General features: G+C 38.5%; 1 protein-coding gene across 1 annotated transcript; it reads right to left on the bottom strand.

Annotated features, from left to right (window-relative positions):
- Positions 1–18,313: 18,313 nt before the first annotated feature.
- On the bottom strand, positions 18,314–20,960 carry LOC129730205 (odorant receptor 85b-like). The gene is made up of 3 exons (XM_055689355.1): positions 19,995–20,960; positions 19,471–19,626; positions 18,314–19,330 (listed from the first exon to the last, which is right to left on the bottom strand). The coding sequence occupies exons 1-3, from the start codon at positions 20,946–20,948 to the stop codon at positions 19,271–19,273; spliced, it is 1,170 nt and encodes a 389-aa protein (XP_055545330.1). The 5' UTR covers positions 20,949–20,960; the 3' UTR covers positions 18,314–19,270.
- Positions 20,961–21,880: the final 920 nt, after the last annotated feature.

Genomic DNA, 21,880 nt, shown 5'->3' with positions numbered 1-21,880 from the left:
TTCCGCGTTGCTGTCCCAGGGCTGACCGACCGGTTTCAGCGAGTGCAGGGTGGGATCTTGCCCGAGAACGTTTTCCCCTTCGGAATTATTTGCCATCTGTCAGCTGGGATCCTGAGAGGGGAAAAGCACGTCCAAAGAAGGTCGGTTCGCGTTGCATGTGAACGTATGTATAGCAGCAGCAAAAAAGCAGTTGGGGAACCACGTGACGAAGACAGCGACGATTATGACGATGATGACTTCGAACCCGCAGTGTGGCAACAAAGACGCTTTTGTGAAGGCACGGTCGAGAAGAACTCGACAAGAAGTGATGCAGGAAACGAACCACTCGTGAATTTGATAATGATGAAATTTACCAGACCGCGTGGCGAGAAAAAAAGTTACAGAGCAGGATCGGAAAATTGCAGGACTGTTTTGTTCTCGACGGATTAGTTTAGCTGTATTGTTCGATGCTCAAGTGGTCGAGTGTACGATGCCGGTAGGTATACGCGTAGTGTAGAAAAAAAACTGTCCGCACATCACCTTCTCATCACAAAAGATTACGTTCAACTTGTCTCATCTTTTATATAGTTGAATAGTAATATTTTTAAAGTATGATCAATTAACAAGTCTACGACAAAACTAGCACTTAAAATAAGGATCAATGTTTTTTTTAATCAAGAATAAAATTAATAGATTCCATGTGAAAACATACGAATTTCAAAATATTATTCACCGCCAATATTACGAATGCTTTCAAGAGAATGTAAATTTTAAAAAAATGTGTACTTGGCACGGGGTCCAGTGATCAGTTAAACCCTGACCATTCTTTTGAAGTAAAATTAAATCTTTTGTCAATTATTGTCTAACTATGGTAAGGAAAGGCTTAAGCAGTAGCGCCAATTTTAATCAGTCGCAGAAAACAGGCCTCAAACTCCTGCTTTTTGATCAATATCGACAATTTCAATGGAAACGAAAACTTTAATTGTCTAGCTGTCTTACGAATATAAAAAGTACCGTTAATCACAAAGAAATCTGCGAACAAACATCATTTGAAACAAATCGACCTATATTGCAGCCATTCAGGACATGAGCCACTGCGGGTGCTGCAAAAAACGCCTGGAATAGTGTCCCTCGAATGGTAACTTTAATTGATTATTGTGAAAGTTTGCTAACTTAGTTTTACAATCTGAGAACAAGTCCTGACAGAGAAAACGATAGAGAACAGATTGATATACTACTGTTTGAATTTCACCCAACACATTTAAGTATTTCGTCTGAATACACAGGCGGTTCCTAAAGCAGCTTAGAATATGTTCCCTACCCTAATTGTTGTGAAACGTAACTTAAATACTAAAAATTAGAGCGAATTGACGTCGAAGGCATAGAGATAATTAAAGGCTTAGCAAACCATTAAACTGCAAGTTGAAGGTTGCAGATATATTCGAACATAAAGTTTTTCCAACAAACTAATCCAAATAAAGATTTTATTCATAACGTATGCGTTACTATACTCTAAACATTTGTTATAAATTTTCAATGCAGAATGTTTTCACGAATGTTGTGGCGTAGCATGGATTCATGATACGAGTCTCCGATTTTTCTTCCTATCTTTTGATTACCTACTTGGTTTTGTTCTTGTCAGTTATAGTTAACAAGGAGGGATAACTTTATTGCTATTCTTATTTTTTGTTCCTTGCTTATTTCGCTACCGTGAGAACGTCGTTGTTTCTCCCACGGGTAACAAGGTGTCGAGTTTCAGCACTTTCTTCCGACGAAGGAATACATGCCTGTTGTGGGAATGGAATTTTGTGATTATACTTGGTTCTAAGGAGAAAACTGCTGCACGATTGCGCTGGAGAAAACGAAATTTTTCAGACCCACCGCTAAACAATAATTGGAAAGTCGATTCCCTTTGCCACGCTACTATTAATGTCATGCGATAAACAGCAATTCTAATGTTATTCTCGGAATAACTGAATTACGCAATAGTTTATTTAAGGGTTTATATACCTTTTTAATTAAAAACCAGAACTAATCCACCTAGCAGTGCAGAAACCTTTGTTATACTAACTAACACTACATAGAAACTTCGTTTAAAATTAAATTTTAAAGATAGTTTTACAGTGGATGAAACAAATACAATCATTGAATCAAACTTCGACGTGGTTTTCACAAATATTGTGAATGTGAAGTCTGTGTTATATTTTCTCGACCCCAACCCATTTTTTTAAGCTGTCTAGGATAGAAAAATAAATTTTTGACATAGTCGAACGTGCAGAAACAATAAAGACAACAATGATGCAAATTTCATTCTAGAACAGCATATATGTTTGTCTGCTCATTTTAACGCTATTGATATAATTCCCCATAATCTATGCTTAAATACCACAATCGCTTTGTTTTCAAAAATCGCAAAATCTAGAAAAGAATATAATGATTGTAGATTAAGAATTAGCATCGAAGTTCTACAAACTTGCTCTCAAGAAATTATAGTTCAGGATTATACAGGAACGCGTTAAATGCTTTGTTATAAAAGTTACTTGAATCATAAGTGTGATTATTTCAAGAAATCAACAAAAATCCTGATAAAATCTGTGAGGATTAAATGTTAAAAGATTTCATTGAAATTCATATTACTGCTGTCGAAAGTTGTCAGTTCAATTCTATTTCAAATGCATTATTTGAAAATGAAGGTTTTTCGCAAGGATGAAGGATTTTAACTTCTCAAAGTGTATTCGAGAACGATACTCTTTTTTAAGGCCTTGCCTTAGTGCTACATTCCGTATCGACCTTCTGTTTATTATACACAGACTTTGCAGCCAACTGTAAAGTGTACAGGACAATTGCGGGGCTAGCGCTACGATCCCTTTTGACATTAACAGTCTCTCTCGAGCCGAGACTCGAAACTATGAAGACTGGCTTGTTAGGCCAGAATCGTATCTTGAGACCAGCTGGGAGAGCAGGCCTAGACTGTGTGGTAAAATTCAAAACAATTTCAGAACTTTATAAAACTTGCTGCGACAACGAGAAGTGGGATATCATGGATACTCTGTTTGCACTGACTTTTAAATTAGAAAGTAATATTTATAATACACAAAAGTGTAGTGTATCAGGTTAGTGAGAAGCGGATTTAACCAGGCATTCCGGTTTCCTCTGAAATATATTGGAAGCTGTTAGTAAAGCGCTATTAAAAACAAAAGGTTCATTAATTTACACCCTTTAGGACGCACTACACAGGGTATGAAACACAGCACAGATGTCTTTTACTCTTAGTTTCTTTTGAGAGATAAATAGCGGTTGAAAAAAGAAAGAGTAAGAGAAAAAGAGAGAAAGGGAGATAGAAAGAAAAAAATGATAGAGAGGAATGATCCAAAATGAAAAATATCTCATGTTCAAACATTCTGTTTAAATATTCTAACATTCAAGCAACTTATAAAAAACTCGCTCAGTCTTATGACTTTTGAAGAGCTTTGGAGCTTCCATTTGCACTTGTATACACCAAAACCGGATAATGCGTTCTGTAAGAAAGGTGGGATTTTTTCTTGTTTTACTTAATTCGATTTTGATATATCACACAGATAAACAACATATTTACACCTACACACGTACAGACACACATACACATATATACATGCAATGCTCATTTAGTTGAACTGAGTTGATTGGTATACAACACTTGGCCCTCAACAGATTCATTTTGTGTTTAAAGTTAAATATCTTATGTAAAAAAAAAACTCTATGATCAATATCTCGAAATTTAAGCCATTAATCAACAATCCACTCGGTAGCATTCTTTAGGAGCATAGTAGCTTTCATTTGCATATAAGATCATCAAAATCGGATATTGCGTTCTATAAGAAAGGTGCGTTAGTATTTTGCGGCACATACATACAGACAACATACACACACACACACACACACATACATACATACACACATACACACGAACAGACATTGCTCAGTTCGTCGAGCTGAGTCGAATGGCATATGCGGTTCCGACCTCCGTGCCTTGGATCTATTTTGCGTTTTTCGACCGATTTTATAACCTTTGTTTAGTATAACAAAGGTAATTTAGTATAACAAAAGTAATAGTATAACAAAGGTAAAAATCGATTTTTTTTGCATTTACTCAAAGTACAATTTCTTGAGAAAATTTTCACAAATATTCAAATATTCATTGGGATTTGAACAATAGAGGAAAGTTAGAGCGATTTGAAGTCAGAGTAGAGTGTCACGGTCGCATAAGCTGAACATGAAACTTTATGCGCGTTTATCTCGAAATGGTATTTTGCAAAAATGTCTTTGCCGTGTTTCTAATTGCCGAAAAACTACTGACCCGGTTTTCTTCATCTTTTTAATGTTCGTTATTATCGTCGTCGGTCGTTGCATGATCGGTTTTCGATACACAAATTTACACTTTACCGGAAATTTTTTTATTTAATTTTCACCATTTGAAAATGGATTTTTTTGGGAATGGGAAAGAATGGGTTAAATAGTGTGTGCGTTGCACGGTAAGCGGTATCGCAAGAAAAACTTTATCTTCTACACGCAAAATTTTTCCTTATTACTTTAGAAGCAATAGCGCAAAATTACCTTTTAGGTAACAAATCCATTACTTAACAAGCAATAAAATTCTTCCCCAGTCAAGTAACAACACATACTGTCATATATTTAGCACGAGTTATGAGAGTACGACTATCTAATAATGGTCGTTTCAACCACATGCAACGTTTTTTCTGTCGAAAAATGCTCCCTTTCCACCTCAAGTAAAAAAAACCACACACCGTCGCATAAGTTGCACATGTTACAAGTTTTTTCAATCTCCAATTCATCCGGTGAGCGTGTATTAGTTCGCTCGTTGTATGCATACGGAGTAGAGAAAGAATATGACAAGAGCTGCCAATTATATTTCATTGCTTATTCGGCAGCCGAAGAGGAAAGTTCATTTTCTTGTGCGCTCCGCAGTTCGCTTAAATTAATTTACCGTTTTTTCTAGCGCTCGCTGGTGAAGAACAGTGTGTGGTAGTGGTGAAGTGCTTGCTTTTGGCGCGTGTGCTGGAAGGTGCAGCGCTTGTTTTTTGGTTTGCTTCTTCTTCCAGCAGAACAGGGCGATTTGATCGGAGCTCCGGCGAGGGAAAGGAGGCGGTGACGCCGTTTCTCAGACGGTGCAACATCGCAACTGTGCTGGAAGGTGTCGTGCTAGTTTTTGGCGCGTGCGTTGACAGAGGAGAAAATCGGCGGCGCCGTTTTGCAGTCGATGTAACTCCCGCTAGTGCTGATTACAACTACATACAAAGATAAGTGACACTTTTTATTTATTCTCTTTCCCACTTGTGTATATACATAACTGATCTACTTGCATTCTTTTTACAATACATATATTCATTTTTTTACCTTGTATACATTAGTATATTACATATTCTTATACTTGATACATTGCGCAGCCGTTGAATGGCGGTTGGGGGTCTGGCTACCCCACCGGACCTTCCATCCTCCTCAGAGGGTGAAGAGTCCGGGACTTTGCCGAGATTCCCATAAATGACAACAACGCTTTCTTTGATGTAGTAAAGAAGCGTAAAAGGCCCCGTAAAACTGCCCCGATTGTCCCATCCACTAATGATGTGCCAATACGGGTCAAACAGTACCAGGTGAACCAACCCGGTCTTCGTTGGGTCGTGTTTTTCCGACCCAAAAATAAACCTCTCAGAGTTATGCAGATATGCAAAACTCTGAAGAAAGATTACACCAGCTTGACTGAGATTTTTAAAGTCAAAACGGACAAGCTGAAGGCAACCTTTTCTGATCCTCGACAAGCAAATGCTGTCGTCCAGGATCCAAATTTCAACATCGAGTACCGCGTTTATATACCGGCACGCGTTGTTGAAATAGAAGGTGTTATCACAGAGGCTGACCTCACTGAAGAAGATATTATGAAAGGTGTTGGATGTTTTAAAAATCCATCCCTTCCTGAAATCAAGATCCTTGAATGCAGGAGAATGTATTCCAAGGACAATACGGGCAAATATTCCCCAAACGACTCGTTTAGAGTAACTTTTGAGGGAAAAGTACTCCCGGATTTTGTCGAGCTCCACAAGCTTCGACTACCCGTAAGACTTTTTTTTCCGAAAGTCATGACGTGTACGAGCTGTTTGCAGTTAGGGCACACGAAAACCCACTGCAATAAGAAATCTAAATGCTCCAAGTGTGGTGAAATCTCCGAGATTAACTACACTTGTAGCGAACAGCACGTAAAATGCTGTCTATGTGGAGGTGAACCACATAAAATAGAAGCGTGCCCAACATATAAATTGCGCTCAGAAGCGTTGAAAAAATCGACGAAACAACGCTGTAAGCAGTCATTTGCACAGATGCTAAAGACTGCCTTACAGCATCAGGAAAATCCGTATTCCAGCTTGGAACATGACGATCCCAATGATGATGAAGAGGTATATCAACCTCTTCCGTCAAGCGGGGCCGTGCGGAAACGACCAAGCGTATCTTCCCCCAAGCTCCCTAGAAAAGAGCAGAAGAAAACGCATACAGATACCCCAAGTGGTCCTCCTAAGCAAAATATTGCTAAGCCGACACCTCCAGGATTCAAGCTTAATCCTGAGGGTAACAATTTCGATAAAGAGTTTCCCAAACTACCAGGAAAACAATCTGCTTCAGCCAAAAAACAGTCATCAGAACCTGAAATACAGACCACTGATGGACGTATCTCATTCAAAATGATCGTTGAATGGATATTTACCACTTTTGGTTTATCCGATACTCTTAAAAGTATGATCTCGGCTTGGCTTCCAACAATCTGCATGTTGGGTAAGCAACTAAGCACCAAATGGCCCCTCCTCGCGTTCGTATCCTTCGATGTCTAAATTAGACAACAGAAGTGACGAATCGACAACAAGGATCATACAATGGAACTGTAGAAGTTTGATCCCCAAATTAGATAAATTTAAACTTCTGGTTCACGATAGCAAATGCGATATTTTCGCGCTATCTGAAACATGGTTATCAACTGATACGACACTAGCCGTACCAGACTTCAATATCATCCGTTTAGACCGAGGAAACTCTTATGGCGGAGTGCTCCTTGGTATCAAAAAATGCTACACATTCTTCCGTATTCCTCTCCCAGCAATTGACGGTATAGAAATTATTGCTTGCCATATAACAATTGCTGGTGAGGGCCTCACTGTTGCATCAGTCTACATTCCGCCTAGAGCTACTATTAATCGGTTGCAGCTGACACAAATAGCTGAACTTCTTCCGACTCCACGCCTTATCCTGGGAGATTTCAACTCTCACGGTACGGCGTGGGGAGCACCCAGGGATGACAGCCGTGCTGTTCTCATTGAAAGTTTGTTAGACGACTTCGATCTGACCTTATTGAACATACCTGGGTTAGCTACGAGAATAGCAAGGCCTCCAATACGAGAGAGCACATTAGACTTGTCGATGTGCTCCTCCTCAATAGCTTTGGACTGCAAATGGGAGATCATTCAAGATCCCCACGGTAGCGACCATTTGCCAATCATGATTTCGATTATGAACAGGCTCCATTCTGCTACCACAGTCGAAGTAGAGTATGATTTTACCCGGAATATTGATTGGGAAAAAATCTCGAACATAATATCCCAGGGTCTCGAAACAAACGAAGAGCTTTCCCCATCTGACGAATACAACTTCCTTGCAACATTAGTGCTAGATAGCGCGTTGCAATCTCAGACGAGGCCCGCCCCTGAGAACAAGTTGAAAATTCGTCCCAACAAACAATGGTGGGACAAAGATTGCACCGAGATGAAAAAAGCTCTGAAAGCATCATACTTAGCATTCAGGAATGGTGGCTCAATTGAGCTTTATGATCAGTTTAGGGAGCTTGAAATAAAACAGTCTAAGCTACACAAACTGAAAAAAAGATCATACTGGCAAAATTTCATAAGCACGTTACCCAAAGATGCTTCTATGAGCTATCTCTGGAATACGGCTCGAAAAATGCGCAATAGGTCCGACAGTAATGAGGCTAATGAATACTCTGAACGTTGGATCTATGATTTCGCGAAAAAGGTATGCCCAGACGCTGTCCCATCACAGCAAAAATTCAGCAATACAACGGCTATTGAAGAACCAGAATTTACCATGTTGGAGTTTTCAATTGCCCTCGCGTCTTGCAAGAATAAGGCTCCAGGACCGGACAGGATCAAATTTAATTTGATGAAAAACCTGCCGGACTCGGCCAAGCTACGGTTTCTTAAACTGTTTAATAAGCTTATCAGGAACAATATGATCCCGGAAGCTTGGAAACAGGTTAAGATTATCGCAATCAAAAAGCCAGACAAACCTGCCGCAGATCACCGCTCGTACAGGCCGATTGCGATGCTCTCATGCATACGCAAATTGCTTGAAAAAATGATCCTGCGTAGACTTGACAACTGGGCAGAAACAACTAACCAACTATCAGAGACCCAGTTCGGCTTTCGTAAGGGCAAGGGCCCTAACGATTGCCTGGCATTGCTAGCCACAGAAGCGGAAATGGCTCTTGGCAGCAAACAACAAATGACCTCGATTTTCCTGGATATCACAGGCGCATTTGATTCAGTTTCAATCGAAATTCTCTCCGAGAAACTGCATCAAAGAGGATTCTCCCCTATATTGACAAACTTTTTGATCAACCTGCTGTCTGAAAAGCATTTACTTTTCAACCACGGTTCTTCAACAATAACACGAACAAGCTACATGGGTCTCCCCCAAGGCTCTTGTCTGAGTCCGCTGTTGTACAACTTCTACATCAGTGACATCGACACATGCTTGACGGACGGCTGTACAATGCGCCAGTTAGCTGACGACTGCGTTGTATCAGTCACGGCGACTCTAGCTGTAGACATGAAAAACAGCCTGCAAAATACGCTAGATAATCTGACCGGTTGGGCCAGTTGTCTTGGAATCGAATTCTCGCTTGAAAAAACGGAGATGGTAGTCTTTTCAAAAAAGCGACCACCACCTCGCTTCGAGCTAGTTCTGTCCGGAATACCCATCACTCAGTCACCTAGCTTCAAGTATCTAGGAGTATGGTATGACTCTAAGTGCACATGGGAAAAACATGCCAATTACCTGAAGCAAAGATGCCAACCGAGAATTAATTTTCTTCGGATGGTAACAGGAACATCATGGGGAGCGCATCCAGAGGATTTAATACGACTCTACCAAACCACTATTCTCCCCGTAATAGAATACGGCAGCATATGCTCCAGAGGAGTCGCAGCCTCACACATGCTGAAGCTAGAGAGGATACAATACCGTTGTTTGCGTATCGCTCTAGGCTGCATGCAATCGACACATACCATGTCTCTAGAGGTCATTGCGGGAGTACTACCACTCAAAGAGAGGCTATTCGAGTTGGCTCTTCGTTTCCTCATCAGATCGGAGATAGCAAACCCAATGATAATCGAGAACTATGAGAGGTGTTTGGAAGTTGTTCAGAAACCCTGTATGACAGTATACCAGCGGTTCATGACCATGGAGATAAACCCTTCGGTTGTTGCTCCATCCCGTGAGATTTCAACATCGCTCAACAATTCTTCTGTTGTATTTGATTTGACGATGAAACTAGAAATCCATGGAATTCCCGAACACCTTAAACCAACAGTTGTGCTATTAATATTTTCGGCAAAATTCGGCCACCTCCCAGAACAGAACTCCTTTTTCACGGACGGATCTGTGATGGATGGACAATCCGGATATGGCGTTTTTAACACAGATCATCACATATCCCGCAAACTGGCGCAGCCTTGCTCTATATATGTAGCTGAATTAGCTGCCATACACAATTCGCTGCGAATTATCGAGCTCAAGACACCAGCCAATTATTTCATCTTCTCGGACAGCCTCAGTTCTATCGAAGCTCTTCGATCGATTAAACCGGTCAAGCACCCGTCCTATTTCCTTCCGGAAATTAGACGGATATTAGAAGTGCTGGTTGATCGGTCTTTCATTATCTGCTTTGTGTGGGTCCCCTCTCATTGCTCAATCCCAGGCAATGAAGAAGCTGATTTATTAGCGAAAAGGGGTGCCATAGAAGGAGATATATTTGATAGACCGATCATCTATACCGAGTATTTTCACCTGCCTCGACAACTGGCCCTGGCAAACTGGCAGGAAAAATGGGATAAAGACGATCTTGGGCGATGGATGCACTCGATTTCGCCCAAAGTGTCTACAAAAGCTTGGTTCAAAGGGTTAGATTTAACTCGAGATTTCATTCGAGTTATTTCGCGCCTAATGTCCAATCACTATGTTGCAAACGCACACCTTTATCGAATAAACTTAGTCGATAGTAATCTGTGCGAATGTGGAGGGTACGAAGATATAGATCATATAGTCTTCGTATGCCCTAAGTACCACAGAGCAAGGACCAAGCTTATTGATTCTCTCCGAAAACAGAAAATGACATTTACAATGCAAGTACGGGATGTGCTTGCTAGCCGCAACCCAGCGCTTGTAATACCTATTTATGACTTTTTAAGAGATATCAAGTATCGAATTTGATTATCTCCTTGCTTCTTCTTCTTATTTTTCCAACACAACCGCCATCAAAAAGTTTCACACTAATTCTGTTCCTTTTTTTTTCTTTTATTGATCTTTTTAGAGACACATGAATCATCGCTTCTTTCTGAGAGACATGATCCACCAAACATAGATATAAGTTTTGATTTCTAAAGATATAAGGAACCATCACACCTTAACGAATAGTATTAAGAATTGATATTTACTCATACAGAGAAGAACTTTATTTATTATTGTTATTGTTAGCCGTAGGTTTAAATGATATGTATTTTTAAATTGTATTTATAATAGAGAAAAGATTAGAGGGTTTTTATGCCTGTTTGAGGAGGAGCAGTCGGGATACAGGCTCTACTCAAGCTGACTTTTCCCTACTCCAAAAGATATTCGGCCCCGTTATGCTTTGCGGTTGGGCCTAAATAAATATTAGAGTTTAAAAAAAAAAAAGAGCTGCCAAGCAGCATTTTCCCCGTCATAGAGTATGCAAACGTTGATGATTTCAAAGACTTGAAATGCACCTTAAAATGACATCACGATCTGTAAACTGCGTTAGAGCATAATAAAAACATTCGCTTTCTTGCAAGCTATTTACACCACATAATCATTGGTTCATGGAAACTCATTTAGACCTGTTTGAATATACAAAACTCGTGCCCATCCAGAACAATATTCGCAACTTCGGCAACTCTGGTCAGACAGTATTACATATTTCCATTTCAAGTAAACACTGGGGGACGAAACGAAAGTGTTTCTAATTGGACATTTGAGGTTGACGGTTGAGATTCTGATTATGTGTGGATGAAGGGAGACAAAAATGAACCAGATCGTTGCATCAATACAAATGCAGCGAGTGAAGTCTTGCCAACACATGCATTGCGGTGCTTGGCTGTATGTTCTCCTGCAGAAACACATACAAGCGTGTGGCCGTCATAATTTTTATTACTTTTTGTTTGTTACTTTTTGTGTATTATGCGCAGTCATAAGACACAACAAGTAATAAAAAATTGCCCAAAAGTAATCAAATATTCCCCGTTTGCGTTGGGTGTACGGTCATATTCTTTCTCCATTCCAACCTATATAGAGCAATTCCACCAGAAAAAGGGCAACCAATTTAATCGACCATTTTTGGTGTGGCTGAAATTTTGCATAGACGTTTCTATAAGCAAAAGATGCCATTTTGTGCTATTGGCTTAATTTTTTGAAACACGACTTATTTTTGAGAAGCTATTGATAAATGCTATTTTGGGAAGGTATTGATGAAATATTTTTAGGGCCAAAACGGTTTGTTTGATCGGTGTGACGTCTTTGGCAAAGTTGTAGAAAATAATTTTGTCTTTCCGAGAAAGTATACTCTGAAAAAAATTATTAATTTTTTGAAAGAAGAATTAAAAATAATTATTTAAAAGAGCTCATTTAATAAAAAAAAAATCATATTTTTTTATAAAAACTACAAAAGATTACCTAAATAATGCAATCGGTCCAATTATGCCTCTCTTTCTAATATTCTCAAAATTCACATTTTTAATAAAAAATTTTACGTTTTTTTTTAAAAATGAAGAGGAAATTTTCAAGGATTGTCACTATTAAATATCTGATTATGTCACACAAGTAAAAAGAAAAACACAGAGAGAGAGAGAGAGAGAAGGAAAGAAAGAAAGTGAAAGAGAATAGAAAAAAAAGTGGAAGAGAGAGCGAGAAAAATGTATGGGGAAAAATTGATGGAAAAAAAGAGGATAAGAGAGAGAGAGAGAGAGAGAGAGAGAGAGAGAGAGAGAGCGTCAGAGAGAGATAGAGAGAGAGAGAGAGAAACAGAAAGAAAGACAGAGAGAGCAACACAGAGAGAGAGAAAGAGAGAGAAGACCCATAGAGAGAGAAACAAGAGAGAGAGAGAAACAAGAGATAGAGAGAGAAAGAGAGAGAGAGAGAGGGAGGGAGAGAGAAGAGAGAGAGACAAGACCCAGAGAAAGAGAGAGAAACAGAGAGAGGGAGAGAGAGAGAAAATCAAAGACAAAGACACATTCCTCGCTCTTCTACGCCAAGACATAAAAATTTCAAACTGCATATTTGACCCAGAACTCTTGTGAATATAAAAGAGGATTAATTGAACTTCACGGAAAACGTTCGTTTTTTTTATTTTACATGCAGAAATTGACTTAATGATTGAATTAAATACTCATAAAAGATTAATAGAATCATAGTTTTGACACTATTTTGAAAAAATATGTTTAAATGATACTATTTTGAAGCTATTGGCATGTGATACATCAGAAAGTAAAGAGTTTTTATGAACAAATTCATGGCCTAAACGCAGTTGTTGCTGCTATTTTGTAGATTCAATTGGTAGGTCATTGAAAACAGGTCCTTTATTATGGTGTCGCGTTACAAAAAAAGTAGTTTTTTTCGTATTGTGTTACAAACTGTAGAAAAGTAGTATTCAGGATTTTCTTAGTACTCGATGAGACCTTTCTTAGCATATGCTGGTATGGTAAATTGGTGTATTCTACTCAAAGTTACAATAGGGTCGAAGTTGGTGTCGCGTTACGAAAATTTTATGTGTTTTTATGAAGTTACCAAAAACGAGTTTTTAAGCTTTTGTCAGTGTATATTGATAATACAACATGGAATCATGATGAATAATAGTCATCTGCATCAAATTATATCCAACTAGAAGTAAGAAGTTGGCTTTTCACTTTAAATAGATCATTACAGAATCAATGCCAATGGAAAGCTATGGGTAATTACTAGAATGGTTTCCAGATAACATTAGAAATGTAAAAATATCCTAGTGCTTGAAAATCAAAATAAATTATGGAAACGCGAATATATAATAATTTCAAAAAAGTGTAAAACAGTGTATTTCACTATTTTCACCTCAAATAGACTTATGCTGTTTCTTAAGCAATTGATTTAATTGCTAGGTTTAGTGTCTAGTTTTTCTTTTTTTTTTGGCGTAAATACTGCTTTAACCAACCATGTTAGTTACAAAAAAACACATCAACAATAATTATTGCCACATGATAGAGAATAAAACAGAAACCTCACGTACACTACCTATACTCTGGTAATGTTTTTACTTCTAGTCTAAAATTTACTTCTAGTCTAAATGAAAACTCGTTGGTCTTCAATGCTAAAACCTCCGAATCACGAAAACAACCAGGCCAATTACACTTCACTTCGTTCCTTGAGGAGTTGCTGAATAATACCTCTCCAACATACGGTGGAGAACTAGCCTGTGGCTGACAGCCGCCTTAATGAAGCAATGAAAAAACCTTTCCAACATTCATTCAAACTCACCAAACTCCAGGTATATTATAAATTAACAACATTCCTACCAAACTAACTCAATACCTGATGGTTACGACACTACCTAATATTCCAACACACAAGCCACAACAAACCCCAAAAAAACGTATTCAATCATGTTTTTCACATATCTTTTCTTACTTCAAGTACATTTTGATATTTTTTTTTTGAAAATTTAAAAAAAATCGCAATTTGAGTGCAATTTTGAGTAATATTGTAGCAGAAAGTCCAAACGAGACGAGTTGCTTGCCGAGGCTTCTGTAAAAGGGCCCAATGTTTCATAAAGATACAGCTATTATTGTTTGCCAGTCGAAAAGTGGAGGGTGCGGAGTGATAGCTTTACATAAACTACTTGTTTCCCCTTGACTTCAAGGAAAACTGTATTAAAAAAGGTTAGAATCTGAATGAGATATTGGTCATTCCATACGAAGTGTACATGCCACTTGGACACGACCATCACGGATTCGGCTCAAAGCTGGGGGAATTATTCATCTAGGTTTACTACGAAAAAATCAAAATTTTGGTGTCGATTGGAACACCCCCCGCTCTGTGGGACCCCTCTCTTATGACAAAGTCAGGCAATTTTTGTTCAAAATTCCGTTTTTCTTTTTCTTACATTTCATAGATGTAGGACGTCCGCAGAATACTGATAGGTGATTTTTAAAGAAAATAAACCAAGGAATCCAAAAAAAATAAAATTTTTGACTGGAAGTGTTGCCAGATATATTATTTTTGTATTTGAAAACTAAAGTTACATTTTTCGGCAAATGCAAAATGGCAATGCAAAATTTTATTTTAAATTTGATAATTTCATCGTGTTCCTTGGAAAATTTCACGTAAGAAACAACTATTATCCTGAGGTAATATGAGCCAATCTCGAGATATAACATATTTACGAAAATAGTCGTAAATTTCGTAATTAATTTATTTTATAGTTTAAAGCCGTAAGACACTCGAAAAATAGTGATGAGTGAATTTTGAAGAAAATAAACCGAGGAATCCAGAAAAAAATATTATTTTTGACCGGGAGTGTTGCCGGATAGATTATTTTTCTATTTTAAAGCTAGATTTGCATTTTTCGGGGTTTATTTTAAATTTGAAGGTTCCATCGTGTTTCTCAGAAAATCAGAAAACAGAAAACAACGATTCTTTTCGATTTTTTTTTGGAAAATAACAAGGTTTATACTTAGTTTTGAGTTCTGTGAAACAGATGAAATGTTTTAGAATAGTCACTATTATGTGTTTGATTATGTCACATAAAAAGAAAGATAAACAGAGAGATGGAGAGAGAGAAAGAAAGAAGGAAACAGAATGTTACAGTGAAAGAGATAGCGAGATAAAGAAACAGGAACAAAAATATAGAAGGAAAGAAAAGACGTGAACCAGCGCAACCAAGAGAAAAATAAAAGGAGAGACGAAAGATGAGAGAAAGAAAGAGCGAGAGATAGAGACAGGAACAGGAAGAGAAATAGAAAAAGGGAAAGAATAAGATACAGAACAAAACAGAGAGTGAAGAACAGAGAGAGAGAGAGAGAGAGAGAGAGAGAGAGAGAGAGAGAGAGAGAGAAAGACAAAGGGAGAAAGAGACGAAGAGAGAGAGAGAGAAGAACACAAAAAAAGAAAGACAGAACAAGGACAGAGAGATATATATAGAGATACAAAAAACAGAAAGAGGATTAAAGAGAGAAAAAGAGAGGGAGAATGGAAAAAGAGGCAGAGAGTAGAAAATGTAGAGAAAGAGAGAAGAGAATGGAGAGATAGAAGATCTTCAATATTCTTCTATTTTTAAATTAAAAAAATTTATGTTTTTCATCAACATTTATTGTTCTCCAATTGGCTCCGTTAAACATTATATGTATGGGGCCGTGGTAAATTAACGTTTTGATAAGAAAATCAACTTTTCTTTCGATTCTACATTTTTGAATTCTCGCTTATTGTCTGTCGGTCTAGTTCCACCACTGTTGTTGTTCCATAACCGACGCCCTAGGAGGTGACTCCACCCAAGGACCCTAACTTACGACCCGTTGATTAACGGAGAACTCACACTTTTTATATCTAATTTTGGGTTGTGTAAAACTGTTGAAATGTTCTAGGATAGTCACTATTATGTGTCTGCTTATATCACACAAACAGTGAGATAAACAGAGAGATGAACAAAGAGAAAGAGAGAGAGAGAGAGAGAGAGAGAGAGAGAGAGAAAGGGAGGCAGGAAATGAGAGCGAAATAAAGAGATAGGAACAAAAACATAGAAGAAAAGAAAAAGAGAGAGAGCCAGAGCAGACAAGACAAAATAGGAGGAGGGAAAAAGCGATAGACATACAGGGGACGACAGAAAGAAAGAGCGAGAGATAAAGAGAAAAGAAGGAAAAGAGCCAGACAGAGAAGAAAGACAAAGAAACAGAAAAGTAGAGAGAGAAAGTGGAGAGAGAGTGGAGAAAGCGGGTATTACACGAAGCAAGTATTTTTTTATATCAAAATACATGTGACATTTCATATGAAATGTTTAAATTCTTCACGAGGCAAACTTGCCAGTCCCAAGCAGCAAAGTTTGGTTTGATCATGAGCTTTGAGCATCAAAGCAACAAATTCTTATGCGAAACTAAGTTGCAACTTCATTTCAGTTTATTATACAAAGACAAAAAAGCGCAGAAGGTGGTTCCAATGTTCCTTGTTCCATCACAAGCACAATTTAATTTCTTTTCTGTAAAGGCTGTATCGTCAAAACATATTGCAAGTTTTTCTTCGTTGAATTTTGTTGGAAGAATTTGTTATCTCGATTCTATTCTACAAACGGAATATAACTATATTATTGCTATATTGTTCACAAAGCACATTCAAATTTGCTTGTGATTGATGTTGAAAAAATATTTACACAGAATCCTACTTTTTTCAATGAAGATACAAATTCCAAAAGGGTGGGAAAATTTGCTTTGTTCATGCGCAGATAGTTTTGATATAAAATCGGCACATCATTTTCTGTCTCTGGAAGATGGAGTCGAAAAAAGCGTCCTCGTTCGTTTCGTCGTTTGACCTAATCGCGCATCCACATGCTATGCATCCGACGACGCTTCCGACATGCGTGTGAAAACTAGGTTTAATGGGAGTAATTGCAACCAGGTTTGTCGTTTCTCCTCAGAGAATCACTAGCGTGTAGGAGAAAATCTTTCACACTGGTGGTTTTCATCTGAATGTTCTCTCCAGGGCAGGGTTGATATTTGTTGACACTCTTGAGTGAAAGTGAAAAAAAGCATCCATAAACGTTATTTTTTTACAATCCTTTCAGAGTTCTCCCTTCCCGCTTTTTGCATGGAAGTGAACTGTCAAAACACCTCATTATATTTCATGCGATGAAAGCAAGACAACAAAATCGGTTTATCAGTTAACGAAGATTGTCAAGGCATCGGTCAGTGTCAGTGAAAAAGTGTTTCGGTGAGGTTCATTTTGGTTGAGTGGACTGTTTGTTTTTCTTTTTCGCTTTGAAGTGAAAATCATTTGGTTGGATTTGTCGTCAAATTTTATTTCGTAACCGTGAACGATGCACGCGATCTATTTCATCTGAGTATAACAGCACGTTACTAAGACGAAAATCTAGTGTATCTGAAAGAGTGCTGCGATCATTGGAAGTGAAAATTGAAAATGATTGGCTGTAATTTTCGAAGAATTTTGCTGGGGAAAATGACTTTTATCAGCACTGCTCCAGAGAGAGAATAAACTGGTGTGCGCTTTCACACACGAAAGTACATTACGCTCAATAACACAACGCTCAATAACACAACAAAGCTCACTACATTGCTTTTAGTGTGTGTCCCTCAAGCATATATCAAATGAGGGGAGCATTTAGGTAAGAAAGTAGATTGCGTTGTTTGCTTTGTAATTCGAAACTGTAAAAATAAATAAATCCAGCCGTCCGTTGAGCATGTCTGTTCTTCGATTGCTATCGAATTTATCTCAGCAGTACATACCGCGGTGCACTTTTGTGTATTTTCACTAGAGTGATTTACCACTCTTGTTTTGCTCAGCTGTGGTGTAAGCAATATTTCTATTAATTTTTCTGTTAATAGCTGAAACTCACCATCACCACAAGCAGAAGAGAAAAATGTGGCGCGACGAATTGCTACAAGCAGCACTCATGCTGGACAAGAAGTGAGCGGTGAATATCCACTCTGCTATTTCCACGTATTGAAGAGAATGACAAGCCTGAGAGCAACAAGCATTTTAATCGTAAATTGAATTTAGTAACCAAATTACTGGAAATAAATGAAAATATTGCAAAATATAATGTAAAGCTGTTAAGTCAACTGTATGACACGTTAAATTGCCGGTCTAATTTATTAAATGGATTTTAATGCCAAATAAATTTTTTGCAAAAAAAAATCGATGGACTTTAATCAAACAAGAAGTGAAAAAGAATTTATTTATTTAAATAGCTTGTTGAGTGTTCTTGGCTTTTTCGAAACTTCTCGAACTTCGTAACGCTATATTTTACACACATTTCTGAATGCGAATGTTATCAACAAATGGCTTAAAATTAGAAAAGTTTGACTCAGCCAATGAATAAATTATCTCCAACAAGTAGAAAACACACAACTTCCACTCTGTGTTTTTCGACTTTCTCACCCGGCCAGCGATATTTACAGCCGTACTTTCGAACCGGATTTTACGTCATTGCCGTTGTGTGACCAACCTCTTATCATTGAAAGCATAGCTATACCCATACCGGGAGGTATCCTTTCACCTCCCGACCGGAAGCTGACAGCTGTAGACTCTCAGTCTAGTTAATAGCGGTGCACGGTTACGAGTACTACAAAAGTGTAGAGCACACCGTATTAATTATATCAAAGAATTGACTTTGCTGTGCGAGTTGTTCGGCGAGGTTGCGATGCGGCAATGCCGAACCGCATCATTATGATGAAGGGATCCTTTTTCTGCCGAAGTACCTCTTCTGTTCGGTTGTGTGTAAAAAACCATTACCGTATAGTTCGGAGTTTCGAGAAGGGATGCTCTTTGAAATTATGACAAGTGGGGCTAAAAATAGTTATCCGCTGCTTGGGTGGAAGGAAGCTGTGCTTAAGCCTGCGCATGTGTGTACGAGTTGATTGCTCCGCCGCGTAAACCTGCCCGTCCGACAGTAAAGCGGGAGCCTTGGGTTGGGCTTTGCCTTCAAGACGGGAACGTGAGAATTTTGCTGATTCACGGTACCGATAACCGCACTATCCTCCGGCGATGGAGGTTTTTTGTTGTTCAGCCGGTGCGCAAGATGCTTGGTAATCATTCTCAAATCAATAAATCGATCGGAATGGTGCCGTGGGAGATTATGTTATACAATGTATTCAATTGCTTGTACTCTATATACTGATTTGTTAGATAAATGAACTACATATTTAGATTTTATGATTATTGCAGTGTTGTTGAGTAGCTAGTTAGGTCATTATTTCGGTCCGTAAATGGTTTTTAGTAATGTGAAATAGGAGAAAGAGGTGCTTAAGATCTGTAAAAAAATTGAAGAAAATAACATTACAAAGATTCTTACAATTTGTGTCGTAGAAAAATTGTAAAATACCATGCGTTACCATTATTTGTTGTATAAAGGAGGTGCATGGTAATTTTTAGAAAACGGGCATTACTCACCGCACTGTAGCTGGCAAGGGAAACAACGGAAAATTTCATTGCCGTTAGCTTCTGCCACTTCCCTGCACGAGTTACTACAAAGAGCAGCGATTTCTGATAACGCGCGTCCGCCTTGTACCAGTTTCCTTCGAAGGCGCTATATGCAATCTGGGAGCTCTGTGGAAAGACGTTAAGATTGAGGCTTTCATTGAGTGGTGTTATTGACTCGAAATAGGTGGCAAACTGTACGCTAGAGGATTTTTTCCCTAATCAGAAGATAGTTGAGACTTTTGTTCATCACGTTCGTTACTGGTGCCCAGCAGTCTTCTTTATTCTGCCGATACACGTGACCCTCGGTTTTAAACCCTGGCGCAGAAACATTCAAGCAGCGCTACTTGACTTTGTTCAGTCTTTTTCTAGCACATCGTTTTTGACCCGAATTCGCTTTAATTATTTGAGTAATTATCCAAAATTTTTTTTAAATCAAAATTAATGTCCCTAACACAGGAAACCAAACTTGGACTAAACATTGTAAGAATAATTACCGCCTCGATCAGCTTATTTCCGTAGTAGCACAGCAGAAAAACTTGCACCAACGAAGAGATTAAAAACAGGATAAACTTGAACAAATCGAACGCACTAATCTCTGACGTGGCCTGAAACCCTACCAGGCAAATAATGACGGAGCTTCCGACGAAATTAACCAGCAGCGAAGGAGCGAAGATACTCTCCAGTTCGTCACTCAGATTAACGACCGCCTGGTGCAGTTCAATGCAGCTAACCAGCTCTCGGTAGTCGTTCGTTGCGTTCTTCAGCCGATAGGCAATGATATCAAACTGCAGACAGATTAACAGAATAATCGCACAAAACATGAGATCCGTGCACAGGTTAAACACAGCCGAATCGAAGCCACCCCAAACCTGGTGGAGGAATGTTAGCTCATAGTACCCTTCCGTGTTCCAATCATACCAGTACCACATGAAGTAGGGCAGCTCTTTTTCCAACACCTCTCTCGACACATAGTTGACTAACATCGACACCAACGGGAGCAGGTTAAAAATCCAAATCAAAATCATATACAGTACCGAGAACGACTTCATAACGACCTGTGATTCCAAGTTGTACTGATAGGTCCGATATCGTTTCTGGTCGAGTTGACTTGTTGGAAACAGTTCGTTCAATCGGTCAAGGATTCCGTTCAACTTTGCCTCGTTCATCTTAACGGTCATAATTTTCACGATCGAAAGCACCGTAAATCCAATGCAGGGTGCCAGCGCGGTTAGCTCGAGCAAATTAGTGAAATTTCCCGCCGCTTTGATAAAATAGATGTGTTCGATTATCAAACAGAAGATGGTGTTGGCGTATGAACTCCAGAAAAAGAGCTGCTTCAGGCGTGCCTTCATTGTGTCGCGCGGTTCACCGTAACGCGCAATGCCTATCATGTCGTAGAAAATCTCCGGCACGCGGATGAAGGACTCGAACTTGACCAAATCGTTCATTTTGCCAAAATTGAAAGCTGCGGATGGAATAACTTCCGATTGAATGTGGTTTGCGAAATTTATAGCACCTTTCCGGGTTAAATTACCTCGCGTAATGACCTTTGACATTGTCAATTATAAAGCGATTAGGATCCGCTGGTTATTTATTTATGAGGAGTATTCTGACGCGTTTGATTGCGCTTTACAAATAAATGACGATTTGCGGGAACGATATGTTTTTAATTGTTTTCACGACGAGAAAAGTTGCAGCATGTCAAACTTAAGCGACTATTTTTTTAGGCTAACCCAAGTTAGTGACCCTGATTTATACCACGAAATTACCAAAAAGTTTAAGTTTAATAAACCACACAGTTATACGAAAAAATACCGAATGGTCGTTTCAACTGAATCGCGTTTGCCTAAATCTACACAATACAAGTTGTTTGATTCTGAAATATATGTTTGTATTTCAAAACCGTCAATTACAGTGGAGCACTATAATTTTTCAGCTCTCACGTATGCGTGCAGTGTAATGAAGTTATTATTTCAAATTATGGTCTTTCAGCTCCGCCTCACTGATTTGGCATTCAAAGCAGGCTGAAGCTATACAAGGCGTTTTACCACATAACGCCTGAATTTGGAATACGACCAGGTTGCGGTACAGATGGTTCTAAGATCTAATAGTTTCGAATATAGAAAATAAATTATGTTTCCATTTAATTCTATTACCAAAAGTTCGAATACCGTCTTATAACGTCCGCAGGTACGTATTTCAGTTGAATTTATTCAATATTTTCGTTTAAATCTGCTTCGCTCCGGAATCGCAAATATCATTAATATGAGTTGTCGTATTTTGGTTATTAGCAAGATAGTTTATTTAGGCTGTGTACAATTATTACACGCATTGCTACTTATTATATAAACCAGAATATTGAATACTTTGTTGTTTATTC

This window comes from Wyeomyia smithii, chromosome 3 (genome assembly GCF_029784165.1).
Source record: "Wyeomyia smithii strain HCP4-BCI-WySm-NY-G18 chromosome 3, ASM2978416v1, whole genome shotgun sequence".
NCBI lineage: Eukaryota > Metazoa > Arthropoda > Insecta > Diptera > Culicidae > Wyeomyia > Wyeomyia smithii.
This window is presented reverse-complemented; position numbering and strand designations above follow the sequence as displayed.

Bases quoted from the DNA above. Each gene is read 5' to 3' on its own strand.
- LOC129730205 (XM_055689355.1), bottom strand. From the start codon at position 20,948: ATGAACGATTTGGTCAAGTTCGAGTCCTTCATCCGCGTGCCGGAGATT. The intron at 19,627-19,994 runs GTAATTATTCTT...GTCTTTCCACAG, and splicing joins GAAATAAGCTGATCGAGGCG to AGCTCCCAGATTGCATATAG. The intron at 19,331-19,470 runs GTGAGTAATGCC...ATTTTTTTACAG, and splicing joins CCCTTGCCAGCTACAGTGCG to ATCTTAAGCACCTCTTTCTC.